Source organism: Pempheris klunzingeri, chromosome 20 (genome assembly GCF_042242105.1).
Source record: "Pempheris klunzingeri isolate RE-2024b chromosome 20, fPemKlu1.hap1, whole genome shotgun sequence".
Classification (NCBI taxonomy): Eukaryota; Metazoa; Chordata; class Actinopteri; order Acropomatiformes; family Pempheridae; genus Pempheris; species Pempheris klunzingeri.
In genome coordinates this window covers 6,397,252-6,423,691 of record NC_092031.1, presented here as the reverse complement: position 1 = coordinate 6,423,691, position 26,440 = coordinate 6,397,252, and the positions used below count along the sequence as shown (strand labels likewise).

General features: G+C 41.9%; 2 protein-coding genes and 2 non-coding genes across 9 annotated transcripts; 1 reads left to right on the top strand and 3 right to left on the bottom strand.

Moving 5' to 3' along the window:
* Positions 1-138: 138 nt before the first annotated feature.
* polr3e (polymerase (RNA) III (DNA directed) polypeptide E) lies at positions 139-12,079 on the bottom strand. The gene is made up of 21 exons (XM_070852470.1): positions 11,950-12,079; positions 11,020-11,121; positions 10,098-10,148; positions 9,930-10,007; positions 9,409-9,524; positions 9,138-9,220; positions 8,723-8,830; positions 8,568-8,617; positions 8,365-8,484; positions 8,036-8,121; positions 7,751-7,795; positions 7,569-7,660; positions 6,987-7,107; positions 6,703-6,784; positions 6,533-6,592; positions 5,360-5,517; positions 5,157-5,218; positions 4,570-5,042; positions 2,564-2,641; positions 1,669-1,791; positions 139-1,581 (listed from the first exon to the last, which is right to left on the bottom strand). The coding sequence occupies exons 2-21, from the start codon at positions 11,056-11,058 to the stop codon at positions 1,525-1,527; spliced, it is 2,082 nt and encodes a 693-aa protein (XP_070708571.1). The 5' UTR covers positions 11,059-11,121; positions 11,950-12,079; the 3' UTR covers positions 139-1,524.
* Positions 12,080-12,252: 173 nt separating this feature from the next.
* trnal-aag (transfer RNA leucine (anticodon AAG)) lies at positions 12,253-12,334 on the bottom strand. Its single transcript has one exon. It is a non-coding gene; the product is annotated as a tRNA-Leu (tRNA).
* A 682-nt stretch (positions 12,335-13,016) lies between these two features.
* eef2k (eukaryotic elongation factor 2 kinase) lies at positions 13,017-25,033 on the bottom strand. 6 transcript variants are annotated; one of them, XM_070851807.1, is made up of 20 exons: positions 24,823-25,033; positions 23,976-24,236; positions 23,373-23,432; positions 21,958-22,058; positions 19,980-20,040; positions 19,821-19,858; positions 19,014-19,185; positions 18,693-18,842; positions 18,480-18,612; positions 18,250-18,377; positions 17,578-17,797; positions 17,407-17,465; positions 16,920-16,997; positions 16,400-16,456; positions 16,136-16,201; positions 15,412-15,543; positions 14,532-14,720; positions 14,327-14,451; positions 13,954-14,132; positions 13,017-13,516 (listed from the first exon to the last, which is right to left on the bottom strand). In XM_070851807.1, exons 2-20 carry the CDS (start codon positions 24,213-24,215, stop codon positions 13,407-13,409), a joined length of 2,298 nt encoding a protein of 765 aa, XP_070707908.1. In that variant the 5' UTR covers positions 24,216-24,236; positions 24,823-25,033; the 3' UTR covers positions 13,017-13,406. The 6 variants fall into 6 exon arrangements, with proteins under 6 accessions (XP_070707908.1, XP_070707906.1, XP_070707907.1 ...); XM_070851805.1 differs by having other exon boundaries at positions 24,848-25,033; XM_070851806.1 differs by having other exon boundaries at positions 23,976-24,227; positions 24,848-25,033.
* An 891-nt stretch (positions 25,034-25,924) lies between these two features.
* Positions 25,925-26,006, top strand: trnal-uag (transfer RNA leucine (anticodon UAG)). Its single transcript has one exon. It is a non-coding gene; the product is annotated as a tRNA-Leu (tRNA).
* The last annotated feature ends 434 nt before the right edge of the window (positions 26,007-26,440 follow it).

Sequence of the window (26,440 nt, the reverse complement as noted above, 5' to 3'; positions counted from 1 at the left end):
TGGAATAAAAGTTCAAAGTGGTGGAAAATGGAAATACTCGTTACAAGGACCTCAAAATTGTACCAAGTAAAATTGTCACAAGTATAAAACTTGAATGAAAGGAGCAGAGTATAATAATGACAAAAGAACAAAAGCAAATAGTCATTACAGGCTTTATTGAGTAAAGTAACAAACCAATGAAAAAAAAAATACACCACCACTGTAATTTGATGATGTATCACTAGATTTAGCCTGAAATGCAGAAATCTTGGTTCACATTTCTCCTTCTGAAGGCTTAAATGTCCTTAAGTGCCTCAGTGAGACTCAACGTGTTGCTGTTCCTGTTATTCTGCGTATGAATGAGTGGGAGTTTGTCCTGAATGCCTCATCAGGCAGAAACTCTTTAGATGGAGGCTCAAGATAGCAGCACATGATGATACACCAGTGTATCCATAGCAACAACTCCCCCATGATGGTGGTCCACAGTGTTTGTATCGCACCGCCACATCCGCTCCTCCCTGTTTGAGCGACGGATTAAATCCCAACAGATTTATGATCAAAATATGACAAAACTTTTATATTCAAAATTGCATCTTTATTGGCCGTCAAAATCAGTCTCTCTCAAAAAGGAAAACCATCTGAAACTCTGTACATTCAGCCAGAAACAAGCCATTCGATCCTTTTGATAGGTCAGTACAGAAGTTGACTGAATAATGCAGAAATGTGGGGGATTTAGATGTTTGGATTTAGCCATTTCCAGGTCCATGATTGCCAGAAGTATTAAGTGATTTCAGTTGTACAACATGAGCAAAGTGACATTCAGGACTTTTTGCATCATTTTGTTGTCACGCTTTGTGTCAGTTATGACTCATGAGTTCGGCGATACTTCTTTAAGTGCCTTTAAATGTTTTAATAATGCAATTTTAATCATCCAACCTTAAAGCTCGGTGGAATAAATATTTAGCCATGTGAGAAGAATAAATCAGGTTTGCTTCTTTTCTTTTTCTTTTTTAAATCCACAAGGCCTTAAACAATGTTTGCTTTGTTGGTGCGATAATGTAAAACGTGTTTTCTCTGGCAAAAAGTACAAATCAGGAGTAAAATGAAAGCACTTTGAGCCGTGGTTACTTTCAATAGTAAACACCATCCTGATCTGTAAATGTTTAAGTCAAAAATTATTCAAACATGAAATCATAAATCCAAAAACTCTACTGATAAACCGTATATATATATATCTTGCTATTTCATCTTTTTATATTCATATTTTTCCTCAGATACTCCAGCTCTTGGTGTGAGTATGTGAGGAGTTTCTATCCTCCGCGCTGCATCAGGGTGCTCATGTTAATGTCAGAAATGCTTCAGCTGAAACGAGAAAAGCTTCACTTTCTGAGCAGAGCAGACGGCTGACATCTTTGTTCTCCAATCGTTCATCCGCAGAGCTGGGCGAGCTGCGATTGGCTCTCATCTGTCTGACTGCCCTCCCACTGGACACCTGGGAGAGGATTTGATAGGCTGATGGTGACCGCAGGGGGTAGGCTCACAGTGTCAGGACTGTATCGTCCCCTTGAGGTACCACATCCCTCCGTGGCTGCTGCAGCACTCCTGGAACGACAGAGGATGGGTTAGACTAGAGATTTTTAAAAAAGCTCCTTAAAAAAGGTGCATGTTCAGTCCCATCATCCATCTCACATTGAGCAGTCGGTCAATGTCCGCCTTAGAGACCTCTTCGACCTCCTGCGCCAGTCTGGCCTGTATCATGTTCCTCCTGACGCGGTAGTTCTTCGTGAACAGGTCATAGAGCAGCCGGCGGTGCTTCAGGAAAAAAACAAAACAAAAAAAAAAAACACACAAGAACACCAAAGGATGAATTAAAAGGAGTAGTCTGACATTTTGGGAAACATGCTTATTTGCTTTCTCGCCGACATTTTGAGGAGATCGATGCAACTTTGCAAATTTGAAGCAGGTTGGCTTAGAGTCTAGAAAGAGTGGAAAAGAGCTACTCTGGCTGTGTCCAACAACAAAATCTGACTACTAGCACCTCAAGATCACCGATTAACCACTTATCTTTTTTTTTTCCCCCCCAAAGTGAAAGACCTAGTAGTGCAAGCTAACTCGTATTAATTCCTGGAAGTCAGTCACCCCCCAAAAGAATAGTCTGCCCACATAAAACTACAAGTTTTTGTTTTTCATATTTAATGTACAGCTGTAATAGTGCTATTGACCTCAATCACATGTTCTGTCTGAGTCGTCTCGGGAAAATTTCACAAAAGCAAGTCTAGTGCAGACATCTGCAGTTAAAACGCTCTAAATACCACAAAGCATCAACTGTCTTTGCCTCCCATTTCTCACAAAGAGACAAAACACACTTTGCAGCTTTTCTACTTAACTGTAGTTGTGGTTGACAAGCAAAACCATGTCCTACTTTTAAGCCAATCACGGCCCACTGCAGTGTCAGAAATTCAGGTGAACTCCAGTTATCGCTGAAGGCTTTGACTTGTGGTTTGTAGTGCGTTTCAGCTGCAAAAGTCTGCATGTAGAGCAAGACAGGAAGAACGTTACATGTCATTATGTGATGGGTGTTTACCTTGTCAAATTCCTCTCCAGTCTCCCACAAACCAAACACCTTCTGTTCATCGGGGGCTGCTGTGGTCTGCGCAGGAAACTAAAGTTAGAAGAAAACAGTGATGTTAGAAAAACCTTGGAGTTTAAATCCCTAAAAATCCACCTAGTCTGAGCAGGAAATTAAGCCAAGTCATTTTCTTTCCTGTCTCAAAATGCACCACACTTCAAGACTCTAGAGAGACTAGAAGTTTGTGTTTCAACTGGCATAAGTGTTTATAACAAAAGGCTTACATGTTCGTCAAAACCTTTATTCAAGAGTGTAAGTGCTGTTTCATGCAACAGTCAACAAATATCAGCAACGTCTAATTGCTTTCCTTTCTCTCAAACACCTAATTTGGTCTCTTGCCCAAATGCCAAGCAAGAAGAGAGCACTGCTGTAACCAGAAGGACTGAGGCTGAGCGCTCCACACCAAGATTATCCTCCAGACACAACCCACCGACTCAAAACTGGTCTATCAACTGTCAGACAATGTTTACAGAGACGTAGAGGGCGATTCACCTGCCAGTGTTTGCAAGCAGCAAACCGGCTTAATCCCTCGCTGGGCAGTAATGAGCTTGGCTTTGGGGCTAATAATCTGTTGCATAACAAAGATGGCGTCCAGCCATTCCCTCCCCTCCAGCGTTCAAAATCCTCAAACGTCAAGGGCAGACAGACAGGATAAGAGCTAAGCCAGGACAGGGCTGGGCCGGTCCTGGCAGGAGCCCTGGATGCTTAAGTGGCACAGACTCCCTGCCCTGTGAGTAAACACACCACGCAAAAAAACCCACCAATGATTACAGACTACATCTTATCTACATTAAGCCCACAAACAGCAACCTCAGCCAACGCAGAGGACGGACCAACGCACTGCAAGCACACACAGGTATCAGGTGGCGGCTGGAACTTGAGTGGAACCTGAGAACCAGGTTTGCGTTGCTTCAGTGCACAACTGCTTTACAGGTAACAAAGAGCTCACAAGCAAAACGACCGTTAATGTCGTTATTCGGAGAAAACTGATAGGTGCATTCAAGCTGCCAGCAGAAAACCCCCTTGTCCAGCACCCAGAGGCAGCTTTAACCAGACGGCCAGCAGCTTTTAGTCAAAGACACAAGGAACATCAGTGCTACAAAACCAGATGTGCTGGCGAAACAAGGGACCACTCAGTTCTGCTTCTTCCTCAGGTGTGTCCCTTAGTCTGAGCAGATTTAAACAGTGACCTAATAAATTAAAGTCAGTTACTAATGTTTGGTACTGGGGGACATGCTTCACAACTCATAGTTCAACAAGAGTGAAAGTCTCTCAAATTATTAGATATCAGCGCCTCAAAAATGATCAGTAATATCAGCATGTGTTCAAATCAGTAATTGTGCCGTCAAAGAACACAGCTTTCTTCATAGCTATTCATTTAACTTAACTTATATTTATAAATTAATATATATTTAATCAATAAATAAATACTAGCTTTTATAAAAAATGACTACAATGATTAATCGATTGTCAAAATAGCTAGTTAATAATAGTTAAATATCTGTTGATCAACTAACTGTAGCTGTAACAGATAATGTTATTCACATTATCCAAACCACGCAGACAACATAGCATTTACTGTGCAGTATTGTGTCAACTAGTGCTCCAAACTAATCAATGGGTCTACATATTATTTGCTGGGAGCTCAAGTGGACGTTTTATCTGACCAACAATCAAAAAAATTGTTATTCTGCCTGAAAGTAGTATTAACTGTTGTGTTTTGCCTCCTGATAATTCTTCAAACTGGACTCCTGGGTTCATATTTCCTCATCTTCTCACCGATACCTTTTGTGACACGCCCACTTCCCTCAAAGCGTTTTACAGGAATGTGATTAGACACACATGAGACAAAGATGGAGAGAAGGAAGGAAAACGGGAACATCCGACCGCAGTTTTACATCCAAAACCTCGTAAATCCTGAGCTGTGACAGCAGAGGATCACATCCTCCCTGAATACTCACAGGCACCATTATCTGTTTGCACTGGCTGAGCAGTATGGCGTCCTGTAGCATGTGGTCCGAGATGGAGTGGTAGACGCTCCGTCCCACCGGCATGGAAGCCAGGTGGAGGTTAAGCAGCCTCTTAAACTCATTCAGCGTCAGTACAAAATGCTTCCTGAAAGTCTTAATCACAAACTCCTGTAGCTCCGGGGACGCCGAGCTGGTGGGACTCCCTCCGTTGCCATTAGTGTGATCAAAGCCGGGGGAGGTGGCACTGGGGTACCCATTGATGGAACCGTTGGGGATGGAGGAGGAGGATGGGGGAGAGGTGGTGTCCATAGGTTCATCCTCCTTGTCGCTGAGGGGTTCCTGTTTGACATGGACGCTGCTTCCTGCCCGTTTGGCGTCCAGGTCCTTCTGTAGGGATGACCGTTTTTCTTGAGCACGCTCATGAGCCATCTTCAGACGCTGCTCACCGCTGACATGGACAGGGTCTGGAAAACAACACACAGACATCCGCTCATGTAAGATCAACTATACTTAATTACTTAATACTTAATATGCAATGTATTGAAAGGCGGCCGTTACAAACACATCTCTGTACACACCAGGCTTAGGGGAATTCTTTGGCATGAAATCTTCTTTAGAGAAGTTGAAGACCTTTTCCAACCTTAAAAGGAAAGACGAGAGATGATTACAAATTAAAGAGCTCACTGACTCTACAGTTGACACAAAAACCCTGATAAGGAGGTCCAGATTAATTAGTTTAAAAATAAAAACTATTCCTCCCGATGCTCTGAGTGTAACCTACTTGCTCTGGATGCCAAGCCACAGCATGTGTTGCCTGTGGGCAACATCTGGGTGTTTTTTAATGAAGTCTACATCAGTAGGCAACAGGAACTCCCAGCCCCGGTTGACTCGAGGAGCTGCCACATGCTCCAGGAACTCCTTCACATCCTCTGGAGGAAGCTGACAGAGATGCAAGGAAGAAGTTGTTAGTTCTGTTTACCTGAATGAAAGGGAAAAACTGTAGCCTCGAGGTGAACGGAGCGAGTAACAAGCGAGCGTTCAAAGGCGCTCCCGCTTCAATGAAGCTGCTCATCATCTAAACAGCGATAAAAGACTGTGGTGGCACAGAGCGCGTCCCAGGTGGAGGAGTTTGTTTTGGTTGCACTCGCACAAATAACTCCCTCCGGCTGTAGCTCTGAACAGGAATGTGGTTTTACAATCTCGACAATTAATGCAAATGAATCTAATCCCCACGTTATTTGAGGAAACTTGCAGAGAAAGAAAATTAATTCTGCAAAGAATTGTCTATCGTCAGTCTCCAAGTCAAAAAGCTGAAAGTATATCAAACTTTTTTGTTAATAGGTTGACTCTCCCGAGACACTAATTTACTATGAATGCAGCCTCAGCGCTGCCTGATAGACAGAAATGTCAACTTGGCACCATTTCCATCCTCAGTCTGACATGGTCTTTACTCTTTACTGATTTCCATGGGGGAAGGGAATTCAATTTTCCTTAACCAATCACTAGAGACCCACGTGTTCGCCTGAATCTTAGTCATTTTAAGTAATTCTGCCAGGATTCTAAGAGTGGAGCGGAATGAAGTAAAAGAAACTACGAAGTCTGGTGATATTGAAAATGATATTGCTGTCTATGTAAAATAAATCTGTTAATCAAGGGGGTAAATCAAATCAAAGAATATTATTCGGCAGCACAAACATGTTGCTATTACTCCTCCTTGGTTCTGCTGCACAACTTGAGAACAGCTCGACAGAGATACTCAGACTATCTCGTCTGGACCAGATAGTCTGGACCCAGACAAGTCTCAGCCGGGCAGGGCTCAAAGTTTTTCACTGCTAATTTGCAATTTTCAAACATTCCCAAGATGGTAAAATTGCACAAAATAGTTCCAATGAAAAAAAAACCAAGCAGAAACTAGCAGAAACAGTCAGTCAGTTTACAGCTGTGTGATCCTTACTTTGATGATGGCTGCAATCTCCTTCCTCATGACAGAGCGCTCCAGAGTGAACCTCCACATCTACAAAAAGGATCAACAGAATCACAAAGACACAAAATGCATTATCAGGAACTACTCTTCATGGTTTCATGTGGTTAATTAAAGAAAGGGGTACATAGAGAGTAGCTCACCACAAAGTCTCTGCCACGACAGAGCACCTCAGCAGGGACACCACTGTGAGGACTGCAGGTGTTTTTAGGATACAAAACATCACTGGGAAAAGAAAAATGCAGAAACATCACTAAGCTGCCACACCAGTGAGTTTAACATGAAAAATAAATATCTTATATAGAGCACACATGCTTTTGTAATCTACAGAGCTCTAGTGTCTAAGTAACTTTAAAAACTCATATTAAAACACCTATAATCTGTGTAATACTTTCTGTTAACCTGCACTGAAGCTGTTCAGTCTCACCTCTTGACGACCCAGTTCCCCTGAACCAGCAGCGCCACCTGTTGGATGCAGCGCAGTGCTGAGGTCGAGTCTGTGCCGGAGGCGAGCAGGCCCATCAGGTTAGCAAACGGCATCACCTTGACTAAACACGAGAGGACACACAGTGAAGGGAATATGGAATATTTCTGTCAGAGGAAAGACGACCGAAGCGAATGCTGGTGACGTGATATAAAATAGGATGCAGTTCAGAATTATGAGAAATGTACTGAAAGCAAATGACAAAAGGTTGTTGTAAAGAATACAAGCATAAACCAAAAGGCAGATCTGAGTGAAAACTGAAAACCAGACTTTTGGCAACAAAAAGCAGCAAAACTCTGCACTTGTGTTTGGAGGCATTCAGTTATTCTGTACATTTCACGTACAGCATGTCAGGCATCCATACTAATGCTTTAATGCCCCCATCTGGCACCAAGAAAAAGTGCATGGGAAATGTTTATTGACTTGTATACGATACGAAGAACGCATGCGTGACTTATGATCAATTTCTAGAAAAGTCCTACTACTGACATATGTGATCAGTCATGTCTAAATATGGTGGCCTACCATTCTTCATCAGGGTCTTGACTTGGTCTCCCAGTGGCAGCGTGCGGAGCTGAGCCATGGAGAGCACATTACTGGGACCAACAGGCTTCACACTGACAAACGGAAAAATGTCATTAATGACGCATCTCTGGAAATGTCACCCTGTTCAAATCTCAGAAAACAAAAATGTGAGGAACACCTACACTTTTTCCTCTGCGAGAGGAGGCATCAGCATGGCCAGGTATTCCCTACAAGAACAAAAGAAGTCAGTCGATGAGAGAGAGGTGAGCATTTTCAGATCAAACAGGTAGTTTGTTAATTTATCTAACATCTCAGTATCGGCCTTTAAAATGATTATGGACTATCGGGGAAGAAAGCACTGGCTTTGTGTTACCAAATATAAAAACAATAATAAGGCACAGAAGGGATAATCTAGCCTCCCAGTTCATGTCAAGCAAATGAAAAGTATTTTATCTGTTCATACTCACTTAGGAGTTTTGACCAGCTCCGAGTTCTCTGAGGCATCCACTGACTGGCAGAACAGGTACTGCCTTTCATGCTCTGAGCGCCCATCCTGGAATTAAATAAAGGCAACATGAAGACAAAACTGACGGTACAATTGCTTCAGGATGAAGCAGCTACAACACAATACAACTTACCCAGCAGCATAATTAGATCTAGACGTGTGACATCATCAAATACAGGAAAATATGAGCTCCATCATGTTTGCCCACTGACCCAAAACTAATAGTTAAAGCACATATTCCAATGGCTTTAAAACAGGAATGAGGTGCCCTACTGAGGAGTGCCCCCCTACCTTGGCACCATGATAGTGCAGGTGAACCCAAGGTTCCTCTGCCTGCTTCTTCTGGAGGAACTCGTAGGACTGGATCCTCCTCTGACGGGCCTGCTCCGACTCGGGACGAGCAAACCTCACCTGGAGCAGAGCGCAAACTTTAGAAATGGTGGGTTTACATGGGCGCACAGAGTCAGCATGTGTGTGTTAGTGAGTGTCTTCACCGTAATAGCCTTCGCTTCTTCCTCAGCTTCATCCTGGGATGAATCTCCACCTGCAGACATAAGACCCAGAGTCACACAGTGGCCCTGATCAAACTTTTCAATTTCAAATCTCATAGATTTCATTTCAAAATCAAAAACATGAAAAGCAGACAAACCTTCATTGGCCGCCTCCCTCTCTCTGGTTTTGTTGTCAGCTTTGTCCAGATAAGAGAAGCTGGGTCTCATCTGGAGGATTCCCGTCAGAGGTGTGACGTGAAGTTCGCCTATTGACATAAACAATAACACAAAAAAGAAACCAAAATCTTACTTTTGAACAGTGATTTTGCAGCAGTGGCTGATTGCAGACTCGTGTTTGCATTTAATGATGTTGATCACACCGACATATTTGGCTGTTGTCAGCGTAAACACACAGTAAACTTCTGGGGTGTAACACAGATAAGAACTGATAAAATATTCACATGGACTCTGACAACATATGAGTGACTTTGCATGTTTACAAGCAGCAGAAAAAGGGGTAGACAAACCAAAACACAAACATGGTGCTGAAGTGGACAACGAATCAGACCAGACCTTTGCGAAACACAGCAGCAGCATATCTGGAGGTGTTGGTGGTGGCCTGGATGGAGGAAAAGGTCTGTTTGTCCATCATTTTCCTGGAGAAGAAAAATAAGAGATGGATGCTTAGCTTAACATAAAGACTAGAGGCAATGGGAGTCCTCTTTGAAATTTGGCTGTAAAACTCTGGAGGTGTGTAATAACTCGCTCACACTGGCCAATGGACAGTAACAGACAACATGTTACTGGCAGTGTGAGTGCAGATGTGGTTTAATAGTCAACATACGCCGAGTAGGTGTTGGTTTCGTCATAAGACGTGCCGTCCACATTCAGAGCGATCTGCTCTCCTTTGCTGCGACAGTAGTTCGGACTCATTGTGTTGATGGCCATTTCCAGCTCCACCTGGATGGTGGGTGGCAACAAAAACAGCATTACAAATATTGTTTACAGCTTTTTGAGCGTAAAATTAAAGCACTTTTCATACATTTTAAATTTCTAGACTCTCAAAGCCGTCATCATCACATCTAAATTGATACTATCAGTGAAATTACAAAAAATAAAGTTCCTCAATACCAAAATCATTGTGTATCATCAAACAACACACAACTATGAGAACAGGATCATTTCATTTCAAATATTAAATTAAGATTTATGGTTTACATGAGCGATTATGTAGATGAAACACCTGTTTGTTGGAATTCAAGAATTTTCCAAACTTGAAAAACAGTTCAAATTAAGCATTTTCCAGACATTAAAGACTTTGTGCAAAGCCTGTAAACTGGTAGATGATAAGAGACTTTTTTTTACCCTTTGCTGCTTGGGTTTAATCTTAGCCGCCAAGTGGTTGACATCATCATAGGTCATGGTGGATGGTCGGACAGGGTACTGTGTCAAAAACAACAAGTTGATTAGTGAGCGACTCGGGACACTCAGACACACAGAATCAGCATTAAGTACAACAAAAGATAAGATTACCTGGAAAAGATACAGCTTATCTGCAAGGCTTCTGGCGAGGTACACATCAATCTAAAAGAAAGAGAAACACTGATCAAAGCTATTCTCCGACTATAAAGCTATACAGACCTGGTAGAACTGGTGGATCAGACTTTTCTACAAAGCCTTTGCATAAGTGTAAACATTTGACTTTGGAACCTTTTGATCGAGAAGTTTGATTGTTTCTGATGCCGCTTATGTGTGATTTTGGTGTTACTGATATTACTTTTAAAGTAAATAAAAGTTAACATAAAATTCTGTGTTTTTCCTATTGGTTACATTAATGTACACAGTGTGCAGCACCATGGCAATCTGTGGACTCACACTACCTTATGTAAATACTATCCCAGTACTATGTGGTACCGATTTTAAATTAGGCTAAACGAGAGCACTGGTATGATGGGGAACCAGTATTAGCAGACACCCTGAGTTGAGCATACTAAACTGTGTCAAATGTCCTGCGAGCCCTTGTCTAATAAAGAACACGGCAGCTAATGTTAATAGATCAGCTTAACATGAACCGACAGAGGAAAACAAATTTAAGGGATAATGAAGATGTTATTCTGCATTTGTGTAACGAATGCTTCAGTCACTCTCTCTAAGTTGTGTGATTTCCCAATCTGTCTGGACATTCAACATCAAGATCATTACTGGAGATGTAAATTAGCTTAATTTCATAAAACAGCTGGGTAGTGTAGTTTTAACAAACGTTACTAAAACAGTAAAAAGATAGTTGGCTCATATTTATCTGTTAAACTGTGTGGCTTAGAGATTTGTTTTTAATAGTTGTGGACAACAACAGTGGTCTACGGCACAGAGGAATATCAGGCTTGTTAGCAGGATTAATTAATTGTGAATCAGGACATCCCCAGCCTCATGCTTAAACCTCAGTTTATGGACAAACCTCTTCTATAATGGGGTCATCATCATCCCCGCTGGCCATATTGATGTGAACAGGGAGGAGATGAAGCAGGAGAGGAGCGCCAGCAGATCTCAGAGATCCAACCTGGAAGCAAAGAACAAACTGAGTAACAGGAACAACTTCACACCTCTGTCACTGTTACCAGGTGAAAAAGTTACACCCAGACTGTTTCAGCTGGTGCAGCAGCAAGGCTGTGATTAAGCATATGAAAGTTACATCAGGATTTCATACATTTAGCTTGTTTGTGTCTTCATGAAATGTGTAGCAGAAGGTCCATATTCTGCATGGCTCAGAAGAGAAAACCATGAAAGGTCAGTCCACAATCAGACCATGATGCATAAATACAGTCTGACAAGTGATGCTATCACTCTGCTAGGTAAACCTCGCATGATGCAAGACAATGCAATCCACATTAAATGACTTCTCTTCGTGCAAACACGTTGAGGCTAACGTTGTATGTAGTTAACACATCCAGCAAAGATTTCATATTGTTATAATACTCATTAGAGGAAAATACTCTGAGAAGAAGTCCTATTACTGGCTAGGTTTGCTTCATTAGCATGCTAGCAGCAAACCTTTCAACCACTTGTCACAGGCCTGAACTACACTACGTGTTAATTTCTCAACCTGACACATAAATATTCACCTGTAAAAGAAATCAGGCCAAGGAACAACAAACGCAAAGCTTCTCTTTCCTGTACACAAATGTGCGAGCAACGAAACTAGCTAGCAAGCAGGTAGCCGGCGTAAGAGTAGCCCAACTAGCTAACGCCAACTTTAGCCTAGCATTAGCATGCTAGCCTGGCGTGCTAACGTACACATGCCAGTCAAAATAAGACACAGTCAGCCACCGGCGCTGGGTTAACACACCGATTTAGCCTGAACAGCATCCACGCTACATTCAGCTCTCACCTGCACACTTCACCGCACAGTTTTAGCTATCTCATCCGTGTCTGAGGAGTCCAGAAAATGTGGTGCGTAGAGGTTTAGGAGAAGTGACTAACACAGCTGAAGTGTGTCGGTAACCATGTTGACTCTGCTCCACACAGACACGTGGGGAGGAGCCCGTGCCCATAATGCACAGCGAGTCCACGGTACGGTCGACTTCTCACGTTGTTTATTTTCACTAATCTGAGTATCATCAGCCGTCACACATGACTTTAATATGTTTAAATGTAGTGAATAAACTGATGGACACGGTGCACAAAAGGTTACTGGCAGCGGTGGGATTCGAACCCACGCCCCCGAAGAGACTGGAGCCTTAATCCAGCGCCTTAGACCGCTCGGCCACGCTACCACGTTGCACATGTAGGAAAACCACGTGATCATATTCAATTACATATTGTTAATTATTCACAACTATTACTAATTATAATTATTTACGTTTTATTATACGCAGTGGTGGAATTCAGCTAAATACATTTATCCAAGCACTGTGTTCAAATCAAATTAAAGTTACTGCAAACGTGTGATGATCTTATTGGCCTAGATGTACTGCTACCCAACTATAAAGTAGGTAAAATTAGCACAATTCTAAACATTTACAGTAGTAAAATGCAACATACACATTAATGCAGCAGTAACATTAATCCTAAAAACACCAGATGAGTAAAACACAGCAAAGGACTAACTTTGTGCAAAATTGCTTTTGTTACTAATACTTTTAATTAAGTGATGTTTTTCTCCCCTTGCAGTGTAGAATTGGTACTTTTACTTCAGTAAAAGAATTTGAATACTTCTCCCATCACTGATACAATTACATTTCTGTCATATAATCAATAAAATTTAAATAAAGAATATAGAAGTATATTTGCTGCATTTCTGTAAAGTACAACATTCTTTCTCTTGTATTGTTTTATAAAGGGATGGGATACCTCATATTTAAGTTACGTCTCACACTGGAGGATGAATCGGCTCAGTGACAGCCCTTCAATGACAGAATCTTGTCTACTGGGGAGTAAAATCAGGCAGAACAAGTGTTTACCCATAAAAAGCAAACTTTATTTGACAGTTTTTTTTACTCCAAGCATTCTTTTACATACATTTTTCCAACAAATGTGTTCTCAGATTTAGGTCTGAGTAAGTAAACCATTTTCTTTGTTCGGATTCTTCAGAACTTCTCTTTCAGGAACCGACAGGAAAATAAAGAAAAGCAGAACCTCAAAAATAGGAGAAGAAGAACAGAAGCTTGGCCATTAAGCCTGATCCTAGAAGGCTGCGCGTGCGCGCACACACACACACACACACACACACACAGAGCATCATTGGCAAAATATTCTGTAATAAAAATGTAAATGTAAACAGGCCTGGCTATCAGTCAGACACATTAACTCCCGTGGCTTTTTTGTGGTAAAAATATGAATCCTGAATTACTCCTCCATTAGCGCCCAGGCTTCTTCAGCTTTCATGTAGTACTGGTTAGCCAGTCGACCTTTCATGGCCTCCATGGCAGCTTCTGCTGCCTCTGTAAACAGATCACCTGCAGGGAGGGATTGTGGGAGAGGTTAGGAGTTTTCTTGATGTAACTACCTCACACTAATGTCAGTTCATTCATATTCATCATGTGCAATTTTTTTTTACAATTCATGGGTATATCTGCATATCTGGAGGATTTATATAGATGGCTATAAAGATGGCTCTGAAAAGTTCGAAGGATTACAAGTTTCAGCTAAGAGGATCAAAATTATCCAAACATCCATAAAAGTCTCTCACACCACTTTGTGTATCAGTGTGTCCCCAAAAATCGTCACTTTACCAATAAAGTTTCACTATTTGTGACTTTTTGGAGTCTCATTTGTAGTGAGTGTTCAATACTCACAGACTCAGAGATTTCAGTGGAATATTCCTTAATATTATGAGGGCATATTCAGGTGTATTTAGCACAGTGAGGCCTGTTAAGTTGGCATGGAGTCACACCTGCTCTCTGTGGGTCTGCGGTGAGACTGAAGCCTCCCTCTTGGTACATCTCTGCCTCTCTGGCCAGCAGCAGGTAGCGAGGCTCGTCCTGCGTCCCATCAAACTCTCCCCCCTCGTCATAGTCGGTCATGTTCAACGCACTGTCATACCAGTGAATCGCCTCCTCCCAGTCCTGCTTTCTAAACAATTGAAACATCAATCCGATCAGTATAAATGAAGTTCCTTTAATAAAAATCCCTCTAGAGGGCAGTATTATCATGATGGTTGGACCAGGATTCATGTTTTTTTTATCCACAGACTCAAAATACAAGTCCAACTTTTCACAGTTTAAAAGTCAAACAGGTTAGACTGCTTTAAAATGACCTTCACTGACCTGTCAGCTGACAGGTTGATCCCAGTATCAAAGGCTTTGGCCACTGTGATCATAGAAGGTCTGTCCCCAGCTTCAGAAGCCAGCAGTAGATACTTGAAACCTTTCATCCTGTTTCCTGCATTATCCTGCCAACAACACGGAAACGGTTAGAGAACAACGGTGCACTCTGTCCACAAATAAAGAGAGAAAATAAACTGCATGGTACCTCCAGCATCACGTCTGGCAGTATGTGATGAGGCAGCTGCAGACAGCACTGTCCTAAGGCTACGATGGCCTCCAGCTCTCCACACAGTGCAGCTCTCTCCAGGTGAAACATGGCCGCGTCCTGATCCCACTGCTCGTTCTTCTCACAGAAACGACCCGCTTCATTGTAACGCACCATCGCCAGGTGGACCTGAGCAGCAGGAGGGAGATCCAGAATATGTTCAAACGGATGAAACTAACAGTGCAGCAACAGGTGGATCTCGCATGAGTCTCAGCAGCCAGAGTTAATTTGAAATTGTAGAGCGATTGACAGATCTTCTTGCTCTCTTAAGGCTGGGATACATATGATTGTTGAGCTGGTTATGACTCTCACTAATTAGGATTATTACGTTAGTTTAACAAGCAAGTAAATGGTAAAATTGTAATCCACCAACATACCAGTACAGACTCATGCAAGACGCAACATAACCTGCTTTTAATTGATTTGATTTGGTACAGGAACATGTATAGTGTGTCCCAGTGCGGTTCTACATACTCTTTCTAACCAGGTTTTGAGCTTGTACTGCATGTTCACACTGTAAAATTGACAAAATACGGTATACTGAAAAACGTTGATGTTTGAGTGCACACAGAAAAATGGAGAGGCTGCAAAAAAGTTAAATGAAATATGCAGTTAGTATGTAGGACAAGCATTTAGTATGTGCTCCTCTCTGATAGTCAGACAAACAAATTCTGTGTGTGGAAAGTGGAAATAGTCGTTATATTTGGGTAAAAATTAATAATCTTAGCAGCATTATTTGGCTGGTAAGTACGTGTGTGCAATCGACCACATACTGTATATCACTTTTATTGACATCAGATCAACCAATGTGATGTTTTACCTTTCCGAGGATCGACTGGCCAATCTTCTTCTGCAGCAGCGTGTTGAGTCGCTCGACCTCGGTGGCCACGCAGGAAGGTCGGTGGATGTGAGCGCGAGACGAATGGTAGAAGCTCCACTTCTCCTCCGTCAGCTGAGCAGACAAGCACAGTTCAGATACAAAAAAGGAGAGAGAATGAAGAGGAGAAAGTTACTTAACCGCTCTTCCCCGCAATAAACAGAAAAACAAACTATATGATGATGGTAAATCAATGCAAGTTGGTGAGGTGTACCCCTCCAGAGATGTTTTATTATAGCTTTAATTTTAACTGATAAATGACTCAGATCAGGCTTGACGTCTGAGCTGGAGGAGTACATCTCTGTTGTTGCCCAGTCAATGCAAAATTATGTAAATGATGTAAAAACCATGGGAACACAAACACACACACACAGAAATGTTTTGTGGCGAGAATCATTAGCAAGATGGAGGAGTTGGTGACACAGAGGCAGATGGTGTTTTGATTCCAAATTTCAGCTTTAAATTTGTTTGAATTTTGCATTTTCAGACTGTTTTCATCCACTCGATTGAAGGTAAAGGAGAGGACATGGAAACAGTGTCGGCTTGTATAATCAGTTGCCCAAATTGCAATTTCAGAATCATGCTTGATAAAGCGTTACAGCAATAAAGACGGCATGGCACTGTGCAGGGAGATGCCGGGCGCACGAGCCTCCATGCACATAATCACCCATTCTTTGTCAGGAGTGTATGAGTGTAAGTTTGCAGAGACTCTTGGAGGAGCTACCATCTTCCTCTAGTGAGGGAACACAAAGAGCAGGAGGAGGTAAAATAGAGGAGAGGTGAGGAACGGCTTTCATTGATACAGAAAGGATGAGAGAGAAAGGGCAAAAGACAAGGTGAAGAAAGTTAAAGGAGGTTATTGGATCATGATGATGATGATTAATGTCAGTGAGGATGACGTTTGCACACTGTTGTCTTTATTTTTGTTTACCCGTCTGACACTGTCCTCATCCGACTCTGAGTAATGTCTTTGGTAGCGATGATGGGCCTACGTGGTGATACAACATGCATTAGAAAACCTACTGTCAGAGAATCTCACAGTGGAGCTTAATGTGGAGAGGAGGAAATGTTAAAACAGTAGCAAGAGAAGTCTTACATGTCAGGGTTTAATATTGATTATAAATGATGTGTTAATGTTTGTTTAAGATAATATGCCAGAATATATGTCTGCAAATAATGTAAAAAAAAAACCTCTGTGCTATATCTATATCTATAATATATTTTGCTACTATTACTTGGCACTGTTTATCTTTAGGTTAAGTGTGTGTAATTCAAGAATTACTGGCTTCTTTTGTATCTCTTGTATCTCTCTAAAGTTGATTTGATTAGATTTTTTTTTGTTTCTTTGATTGATTTTTTTTTTTTTTTTTTGGCTGCTTAAAAGATTAAAAAAGTCCTGGACACTGTCTGGCCAAAATGAAATAAAGCAAAAGTGAAATTGAAATCTTTACCCCGTCCACGTGGTCATTTTGGTCGCCTTCACTCCTCCTCTCACTCGGGTAGCCGCTGTCCCCGCTGCTGTCATATTCCTAGAGACATCAATCAATCAGAAATCAATCAATCATGAGGCGAGCCAAATCTAAACAGAGCGTTTTGACACATATTTAGTGAAAGATGAAGCAGGAGAGAGAGAGAGAGAGGACTGTAGTCATAGTCTGAGGGTCTCTAGGCAAACCAGGGGCACATATTTATGTTGAAAAGACACTAAAAAGTGCATTTAGCATAATATGGGACCTTTAAAGTCAGATTTCTGAGATTATAGTCACAACTAATTTACATTTTTTACATGTGTCCTTAATCCTCTTTCATAGATCTTATCTTATCTTATCTTACTCTATGTTAAAGGAGAAAAAAAAACTTTGGACTTGGATTCAAACACTGAGCTCTTGGACCTGAGATGTACTTTTTCCGATTCACATTCACTGAATTATTGCTCACCTTGTGTTCACCTGTGTTGTTATTGCTCAGTCTTTCATGTTCATACACTGAAGATATGCCTACAAAATGTAGAGATAATACAAAACTAAACAATGAGGTCAGCATGCTTAACTACATCAAAACATACATGTTATACATGTGTCGTATGCAATAATGTGTTCATGCACATACCGAAAGGGGACTTTCCGAAAGATCCAGGTGCAGCTAGCGGGGAGCAGGGCAGGATGAGAGGGGAGCAGGGAACCGAGTCTGCGTCGCTCATGCTGTCGTCAGCAGAGGACGTCTCAGACAGGCGGGATAACAGCGGAGGTGCCCGGTTTCCTGACATGGTGCTAACACGAGGAGAACCACAGGGCTCCTCACAGCCCCTCAGCACCGTCTCTGCAGACTTCTGAAATAAAACAGGATGAATCTCTCTTTAGGAGATAGCAGCAGAGGGTGGCAGAACAAGAAGAATACAGTGAAGATAATCCTGTAACTGAGTTTATGAGAGAGATTATGTGCAGGAGAGCATAAAATCATAATGCAGCACACTCTTCACACTTGCAGAACGGAGCCCTTCTTCTTTCTTTCTGCATAAATGTTTTCTGATCTAGAACAAAAAATTTTCTTACAGAAAATAAAATCCCAAAACGGGACATTCAGGTCACATTCAGGCCTAAATATTGCGTGAACACTGTAAAATGCAATACAAGTCTTATTCTTAGAGACATTTTTTTCATTTTAATCTATTTTTTATTTCTAATTCATGAACTTTTAAATATATTTTTATGCTGACCCGCTGCTGATTTCTGGCTCTGTCCGACACTTCGTGCATTATTATTAATTAAAAGTTAAAATTACGAGCAGTTTGTTGGTGCAGTCCAGCTGGGACTTCTCTGCAGGGGAAAGGTCAAAAGGCGTCAGGCCCATACTCTTGCAGATCTTATTACACAGGTGGGAGTGGAAGAAAAGTGCCATGCCTCGCACACCTACAACACAGGTACGATCAAGATGGAGCTTCTTTAATCATTTCTAACTGAACTTCACACAAATATGTAGCAGCAGACTGTCGATATCAAAGGGAACTGTACCTAGATTTCCATCTCCAAAGTCAGTCCCTTGTTCTGTGTGGATCTGAGGGTCAGTGTAGAGATCTCCGACTCCTTGGATGTCCACCACGATCAGCTGGTGGCCTGATCGCTCAAAACTGAAGTGACTAAAGGCCTGATGGACACAATAGGAATGAATTTGAAGATTATGTGGCGATTATTTATGTATTAATATCAAAAGGAGACGTCACATACCTGTGGAGTGAGCCGGATGTTGTCGTCCCTCACAAAGCCGGAGTTGGAGTTGTATTTGATGTACTTGCCCTCGATGTAATGTTCCAGATGGAAGAGAGGTTTACCTGGTCTGTCTGTCATCTCCACCACACACATCTGCATGATGTCCACCTGTGGGTTAGAGAGGGTTATGTATTTACAGTTCTTCAGTTCTTCAACATTAGAGGACTGTGCAGCGATGCCCTCTGAGTGCTTTTGAGCGATTATCGCAGATTTTGTCATTATGGTCCTGTGCCATTAACCAGACAGCACATCAGTGGACTGCAGATGCTTCTCCTGTACCTGTTTGGGAGGTCGGTGGCGGTTGTACTCTTCTCCCCAGAGTTTGGCCTCCATTTGCAGCCTGACATCCTCAAAGTAAACACTTCTGTCCACCGTCTCCATGTAACTCTTGGCCACATAATTAGACGCTGACTTCCATTTGCTGCTGTGTGAGAAATTTGACAACTTCTTCCTGCAGGAAAAAGAAATATGAGTTCTAACAATGAAGAACATTTTAATAATGTTTGCATGTATGCCACAGTCCACCCTCAGCTAGAAAACTTTATCAAAAGCCATAATTAAAGCCATTTTTGATCATAGCATCCACTGGAACTGATGTTCGATGAGCCCAAAGGATCTAGTGTGTTTATATCCAGCAGGAAAAACAGACCACATTTCAGATTTCAATGCTTTTTTTAGGACCGAACTTGTCTGGGGGATTTATTTTCATGCTCTGGGTTTTGTCAGAGTGGATTTTTTTCTGTGGGACACTGCAAACAACAAACAGTTGAAGTGGGGACGTTGATGGATGTCTGTCTTTTACATTTCCCACAAAACAGAGGATTAAGCGTGAACAATCAGACAATTATCCCTTTCCTCTTTCATTCTGCAATGTCATGCAGAAGCCAAAGCACAGCAGAGCAGTCACAACACCATGCGCTTAAATTCTATCTCACCAAAAGCATTAATACTTATAGGTTACGATCTAGGACAGCCACACGCATCTGTTTTGTTTACACTGAGACCACAAAGGCCACAGTTACTAGAGCACAGGGGCAATAACCGCTGGATGAGAACTGATGAATGTACAGAAATATTTCAACTTACGTCCTGAAGCACTCCCTCATGGCCCCCTTCCCAAACGGCTGTGAGAATCCAGGCAAGGAAAGAAATTAGAAAGGAGACAAGAAACTGCAAGACTCTGTAGTAAATATGGGTGTTTTTTCATTTTGGCAAAACAATGGGTTTTTTACAAAGCAGGAATACCTGGGCAGCCATCTTGATGTGGACCTGGTCTTGAGCCCACTCTCCTGTGATGGCGTTGTACCTGTGAAGTGAAAATATGCCAGATGCTATTTAAATCCACATCAAATCACATTCACCTAATCGTATCTCATATATTATTGTAATCTTTCTCTCTAGGAAAATTGCAGATAAAGAAAGATAAATCTCTTTTCAAGAAGCACAGCTGTGAGACCATGCACTTGGGAAGTGACCCTGCTAATCTGTAGCTTCTTGGTTTTTGTTTTCCACCTGTTACTTTATAAATCACTCACTCTGGGCTGGCTGCCAGGACTCTTGTCTCTTATGAGTCTACTTCCTTCACTAAAAGAGCCATTACATCTTCCAGTCTTGATCATGATGGCCAAGTTACTCTTTGCCCTCTGTGAGGGAGTTTGTCTGCCAGCAGCTGATTAATAATTCTTATGATGGAGGCATATGAAGCATCTAGTTTCCCCTCTAAAGAAAAACAACAAGGAGAGAAGAATGAAACAAAAAGGCTGCATTGTATTTTAGGACTTGAGGTTATTTGGATTTAGAGTTATGGGAGTGAATGCATCCGGAGAAGAACTCACAGAGTCAATATGGTGATATGAATGCATGTGTACACACTACATGTCTGGGTCAGTGTGTCTGTTTGGCTTGGTAGGGTGTGTGTCCTGAGTTAATGAATACTGCTTCAACTGTAGTTGCGGCTGCAAGACTTTCACAGCTGAAACCTGACAGCCTTCAAGGAAGAAACTTTCCACTCAAAAAACAGAGCTCTACTCCAAGTCCAAAATCTAATCGTCACTCAACAAACCGTTTACAGCCTGGGAACACAGCGTACCGTGGTGTTCATTCCATCAAGTTCATACTACAGGGAGGTTTAACAGGAGTGAGGTTACATGTGGGTAAAATTAGCACATGAAAAGAGAGCACAAGGGCAAATCCCAGCTCCTGACAATCCTTTCTGTCTATGCACTCCAGTCCCGGCGCTGTTTGTTATGTAACACACACACACACACCATTAGACAAAGGAACTCATTTTCCTCCTGTTTTTGCCCACACCCATTCAGCTGTAGATCGCTGCCTTACTATAAACGCCTGAGAACTCTGCAAGATGTTGGTCATTATATCTGGGTGCACAATCAGTGTCCCACCACATGAGATAAAAAAGAATGGCCGGACAAAAGGGCGTCAGTGCTTAATGTGCCCAGTAAAGGGGCAGTAATGTTTGAGATTAGCACCACTGACCGAGATATGAGCCAACTGTGAAACATGCTGCCACTTCAATGGTATTTCAAAACCATATCTTGGCTAATGTGTGTCGACTACTGCTAAAATATGTTGCATTTGAATACCTAAAAGGGTAGTATTATAAACAACTTTATACCAACAATAGATCTGATGACTCTGTATACTGTGAAAGCAGTTGCTTGTAGTGATAAAACTGCAGAGAATTATCACCAACTCTTGAGTTCATCTTGAATTTTAGCACTGGAGCGCTTTAGTGGCTTTCAGCTGATAGTTTTGGTTTGCCAGCCTAAAACTCAACTGTGTTGTTTTTGGCTGCAGCAGGCAGCTTCTCTGATAAATGCACTGAATGCTACCTGCCCTGCACCAAACGCCTGGTAGGTAAAGTCAGTGACAAGCTGATGAACGCATTTGAAAGCATTTAGCAGCTGAAGAGCCGGATATTTTTCTCAGATGTTGGTGGAGACCAAAAACTGAGTTAACAGGAAGTGCCAAACAATGTTATAACATATGAGACACCACCTTTGCAACACTACTTGGAAATGCCAAAACCATTAAATCTTGCTAGAGAGTTGATTTATAGTAATCACATGCAATTATAATTGGCACGTAATCACCCTGTAGGATATTGTTTCATGTGCTTTTCCTGCTGTGATCAGTCAGAATGTCTGCCATGAAATAGGTCTGTTACCACTGTTGGTTTACAGCCATGCAGAGTTATTCATACCTGTAACGAATGCAGGGTTCGGTCTTGATTTCCTCCAGATGAAACTGTGCCCAGGGGTCAGGCATGGCTTTGGCCTTTTCGATCGCATGTTTCCAAGTCTCCTGTTGCAGTGAATAAACACGACTTATTAGCTGGGAGAAGTCGTTTTAATGTTTTAAAGTAGAGTCTCACAAACAGGTTCACTAGAAAGTGGGGAAGCCGCTCAGTGCAGAATTTAATTTGTAGAGGCAAAATCCAAGCTTTTTTGTGCTCTTTCTCCACAGCACATTCACTTTCTCCCTCTAAGTACCTGTATTGTGCTCGCTAATTTAGCAAATTAAATTTCACAGTTTCTGCATTAAACAGCTTCCCCTTGTTCTTTAAAGTATTAGCATTTAAATAGGGAAGCCTACAATGGAGATCATATATCAACATAACACAGGGACACACCAATTAAACCACAGCCTGCTCTAAGCATGACTATTTAGTTCTTTTCTTCTGAGGGAACAGCATGCAAATCAGGAAGGAAGGAAGGGAGGAAGGAAACGCACAAATGTCTTAAACCAGAAAGAAAGCCCACAATCATTAAACAGACATGGACATTGAATTATTCCACAATAACTTACATAATTTACTGCTACCTCAGAATGAACTTGATCATAAATAAAACTAAAAATAATTTTCTCAGTAGGAACTATGAATCAAGTGTCACTAGTAGTGTCACATGTGTCACTGCTCCAGTAACACAAACGCTGACCCATCCAGTTCTGCACAGCAGCACGTCTCCCTCGTACACCACTGGTCACCGCAGGCATTCTAGATATGTTTATATTTAGAGCGAAGGTTTTACTTGGAGAAAGACACGACGGGTCATGTTTTTAACTGATAGAGTGTCATGTCTGCTTGTGAGGAGGAGCAGATGACGCCTTTTACGTCAGACCTTGTTCACCTGCGGGAACGTGCAACTTATCCAGGCTATCAGATACACGACAGCCTGGTCACAAGACTTTAGGATCACATGGTAAAGACTTTTGTGGTACATAAGTGATCAGCCATGCCCAAAATACTACATTTAACTACATCTATCATAAAAAAATAGCTTTTTGAAACCGAAACAACAGTGAAAATGACAAAATAATTTGCACAAATGCTCCAGAAAAAAAGTGTAGTTTTGTAAAATAACAATATAACATGTACTTGTTAGTGTATATTAATCAAATAAAGTGCAGGAATGAAGGAAGGGAGGATGCACTGATTACGATAAACATACCATCAGTTATGAAGAGAGTCGTGGGAGAGAAGGGGAGGAAAAAATATATTCCAAATCAGTGAAGGAAAAGGGCAGTAAATTACAGAATAGAATGGGGAGAGGGAAGGCGTAGATGGTCACTGATGAAAAGGGGGAGAGGGAAGATATAACTTGATCTGTAACATACCCGTGCGCTCTCAGACAAAACCTTGTACGACCGAGGTTCTGTCTCTGTTTCTGTTTCATTCTATGTAGAAAGGTGAAGAAAATGGACGGCTTTTCATCAACAAACAGGAAGAGAAAAACCTGACAGACACAACATCCTCAAAATATTTCAAATATCACAATCTGCCTTGATGCTTTAAATAACAACACTACACAAAAACTAAAAAGGTCATTCATCCCCGCTGTTGGCTGGTGCACAGTGGCTCAGATAAGGACCACTCTTCACTTGGAGAGCAGCGTGTTTACATGCAATGTGATAACATGAGGTGAAAACCTCTCTCTGGTACTTCCTGTCCTTTACAGAGAGTACAGTTAAGAGGTGGCTGACCAGCTTTCTGTCTCAGCAAACAGATATATAAGCAGGCATGCACAGATGGTCTCTCCTTATAAGGCAAAAAGTTGTTCTCATAGAAAACTGCAAGAGGGGGAGTGTTTCTGATGATGCATGAGCATAACACACTAAATACAAAGTGTGTATTTTGTGCGTGTGTTTAGCATGATTGAACAATCCTCCAGCACTGCATTTCAACATTTACTGATACTTTCATTTCTGGCAACAGCTTACCTTGAACGCAAAGTTGCTCTTAGGAAGAGAGTTGGACAGCTGCCGGCTGTAAACCAGATTCTTCAGGTAGTGACAGATTTCTTTGGCGGAGTCGTCCAGGATGGGGCAGATGATGTGGTCTTCGTCGTCGTCGTCATCACTGAGGGAAGAGGTCCGCTGACTGGGAGCACTGTGTTGGACAGGTGTCCTCTTGGCGCTGCACTCCTCCTCCTCCATGCTGAACATCAGGTCATCCTCCATGATGTCTGTTGTCTGTTGTTGCTGTGTGTTGATAAGGGGGGAGACAGGAGGGTGAGTGGACTGAGAGAGTCATCAGGTGCAGTGAGTGGAAAGAAGAGCCACATAAAGACAAGTGGGAGTTAATCCGTGGCAGCCATGTTTGTACATGTTCAAAACAACCCTGCATCATGGCTGCACAACTGCACATCTTATTCCACATGTAAGCGGTGTATCTGATCTTAGAGAAGGTTGCACCATGACAACTGCATTATATACATACATTTAAACTCAAACCATATGTAATTTTATATACAATGTGGATTTAAGCAATAAATTGTGAGCATTAGCATTGCAAATACAGTTTAGTTCATTCTATCTATATTGTTCAGGAACTGTAAGCACCAGTCAGTTCCACTGTCCTCAAAGCCAACCGTGTTTGCAGAGCAGCTACAGTTAGCTGGTGAAGAGGGATGCAGATCTAAGAAAGATGCATGAAGTTCATGCACTCCTGCAGGTTCAACCGTGGATGTAGTATATTATGTTACAACATGCTGCAATAATTCCCAAACAGCTTAACCAACTTAAGGTTGGTTTATTGTGACCTGCATGTGTTAAATAAACAACCAACCTTTATAACCGAGGCGCAGACACACCTTTATTCACTTTAACTTGACAGAACCCTCGGTCCTCTTCCGTCTCACAGTTTCAGTCAGAAGTAAAACTAATTGAATTGCAGGCAACTGCGGCTGAACTCTCCTCCCAGACCGGACTGGGTCGGTCCTGCTTCTCCAATGTATCCTGAAGGTCCGGGGACGTGGCTGGCAGACGGTGCAGCTTTACCGTCCACCACAGCGACGTGAGCCATCTGCACGTATCACACTGTTCTCTGGCCACGCCCCTTCCCCCCGCTACCTTCAGGATTATCGGAATTTATGGAAGTGTTAAAAAAAAACAACTTCCAACGAAGAATCCAAGTTATGTCGATTGAGTTATGTCGATTGAGACTAATGCTCAACTGTACTCGTTTTTATCATTTTACATTAATGATATCACAGTAAATATGTCTGACCTGTAGTTATTTCAAAGAAATGCGCGAAATTGGTAGCTACGACTACGGGGGAGCAGTGAAGGCAGCGCCGTGTAAAATATAGCTAGCTGTCAAGTTGAGTGCAGATACCCGAGAAGTCAACCTCATGGGGGAAGAGCCTCGTCAGGGATTTCCAACCAAACATACGTTATGTAATAGGTACAGTGCAACAGGTGACATGATACACGGCATAATGCCAACACGCAGTTAAGCTACTTGGTCTATTCGCAGCAGAAGTTTAGCTTAGTTGGTAACGCTAGCTAGCTTATGAGCTAATGGCAACTTAACGAGAAAACATGAACTGAGCTCCCAACGTTGTAATTAACTAATGTTTTGTTACCGTGAGTGTCTGTTGAAGTAGTTTTCACCCTTTCAGCTTGTGACTTATATCCCACGGTCCAGTACAGTTTATATTTAGTTGGTTTAAGCTATATTTATTATCAAATTTACTAAACGTTTTCCTTCCAGGCTGCCGTAGAATAATTCGTCTTGTAGCATGCAGCTAGCAAACAGCTAACTGTAGCTTGTTTTAGCTGCAGTTTGTCAATAAAGCTGTTAAATGCAGCAATTGGAAATAAACTATACATCGCAATAAATACTTGTAGTCAGTGAAATTAGATCTATTACACGAATGAAGGCAGGTGGTAGCGTGGCCGAGTGGTCTAAGGCGCTGGATTTAGGCTCCAGTCATTTCGATGGCGTGGGTTCGAATCCCACCGCTGCCAAATTCTTTTTGTATTACCTGAAGCACAACCCATTTACTTTATGTATAAAATGCACATACACAAAAGCTGGCATACAACCCGAATTAGAAAGATTTATTAGATAGAAGAACCGCACACAGGCTTTTCCTCTCCTCATTTTCTGCCTGAAGCCACCACATAGCAGGGACTGATACAGCAGTGCCATCATGTGGCTGTAGTTGCTGCATTGTAAAGCCCCTTCTCAGTAATAACACATTCTCATGAGTAAATAAGCAAGAATTAAAGATGACACAGTGATCAACAGATGCATGTGTTGCTAAATTGTAAATAGTCCACAAACATATGAAGCGTTAGTGTTTTGCACCTTTTAAAAACAGTAACACAGATTGAAGAGGTATGCTTCACATAAGGTTTAACATTTAACAAAATGTGAGAGGGCTGCCCTGGTGGCTATG

Bases quoted from the DNA above. Each gene is read 5' to 3' on its own strand.
- polr3e (XM_070852470.1), bottom strand. From the start codon at position 11,058: ATGGCCAGCGGGGATGATGATGACCCCATTATAGAAGAG. The intron at 7,108-7,568 runs GTAGGCCACCAT...TCTCGTGTTTAG, and splicing joins CAAGACCCTGATGAAGAATG to TCAAGGTGATGCCGTTTGCT. The intron at 5,043-5,156 runs GTGTGTACAGAG...GTTGTTTTCCAG, and splicing joins AAAGAATTCCCCTAAGCCTG to ACCCTGTCCATGTCAGCGGT.
- eef2k (XM_070851807.1), bottom strand. From the start codon at position 24,215: ATGGAGGATGACCTGATGTTCAGCATGGAGGAGGAGGAGTGCAGCGCC. The intron at 23,433-23,975 runs GTAAGCTGTTGC...CTTTCTACATAG, and splicing joins AGAGCAACTTTGCGTTCAAG to AATGAAACAGAAACAGAGAC. The intron at 16,998-17,406 runs GTGAGCAATAAT...TGATGTCTCTAG, and splicing joins ACAACACAGGTGAACACAAG to GAATATGACAGCAGCGGGGA.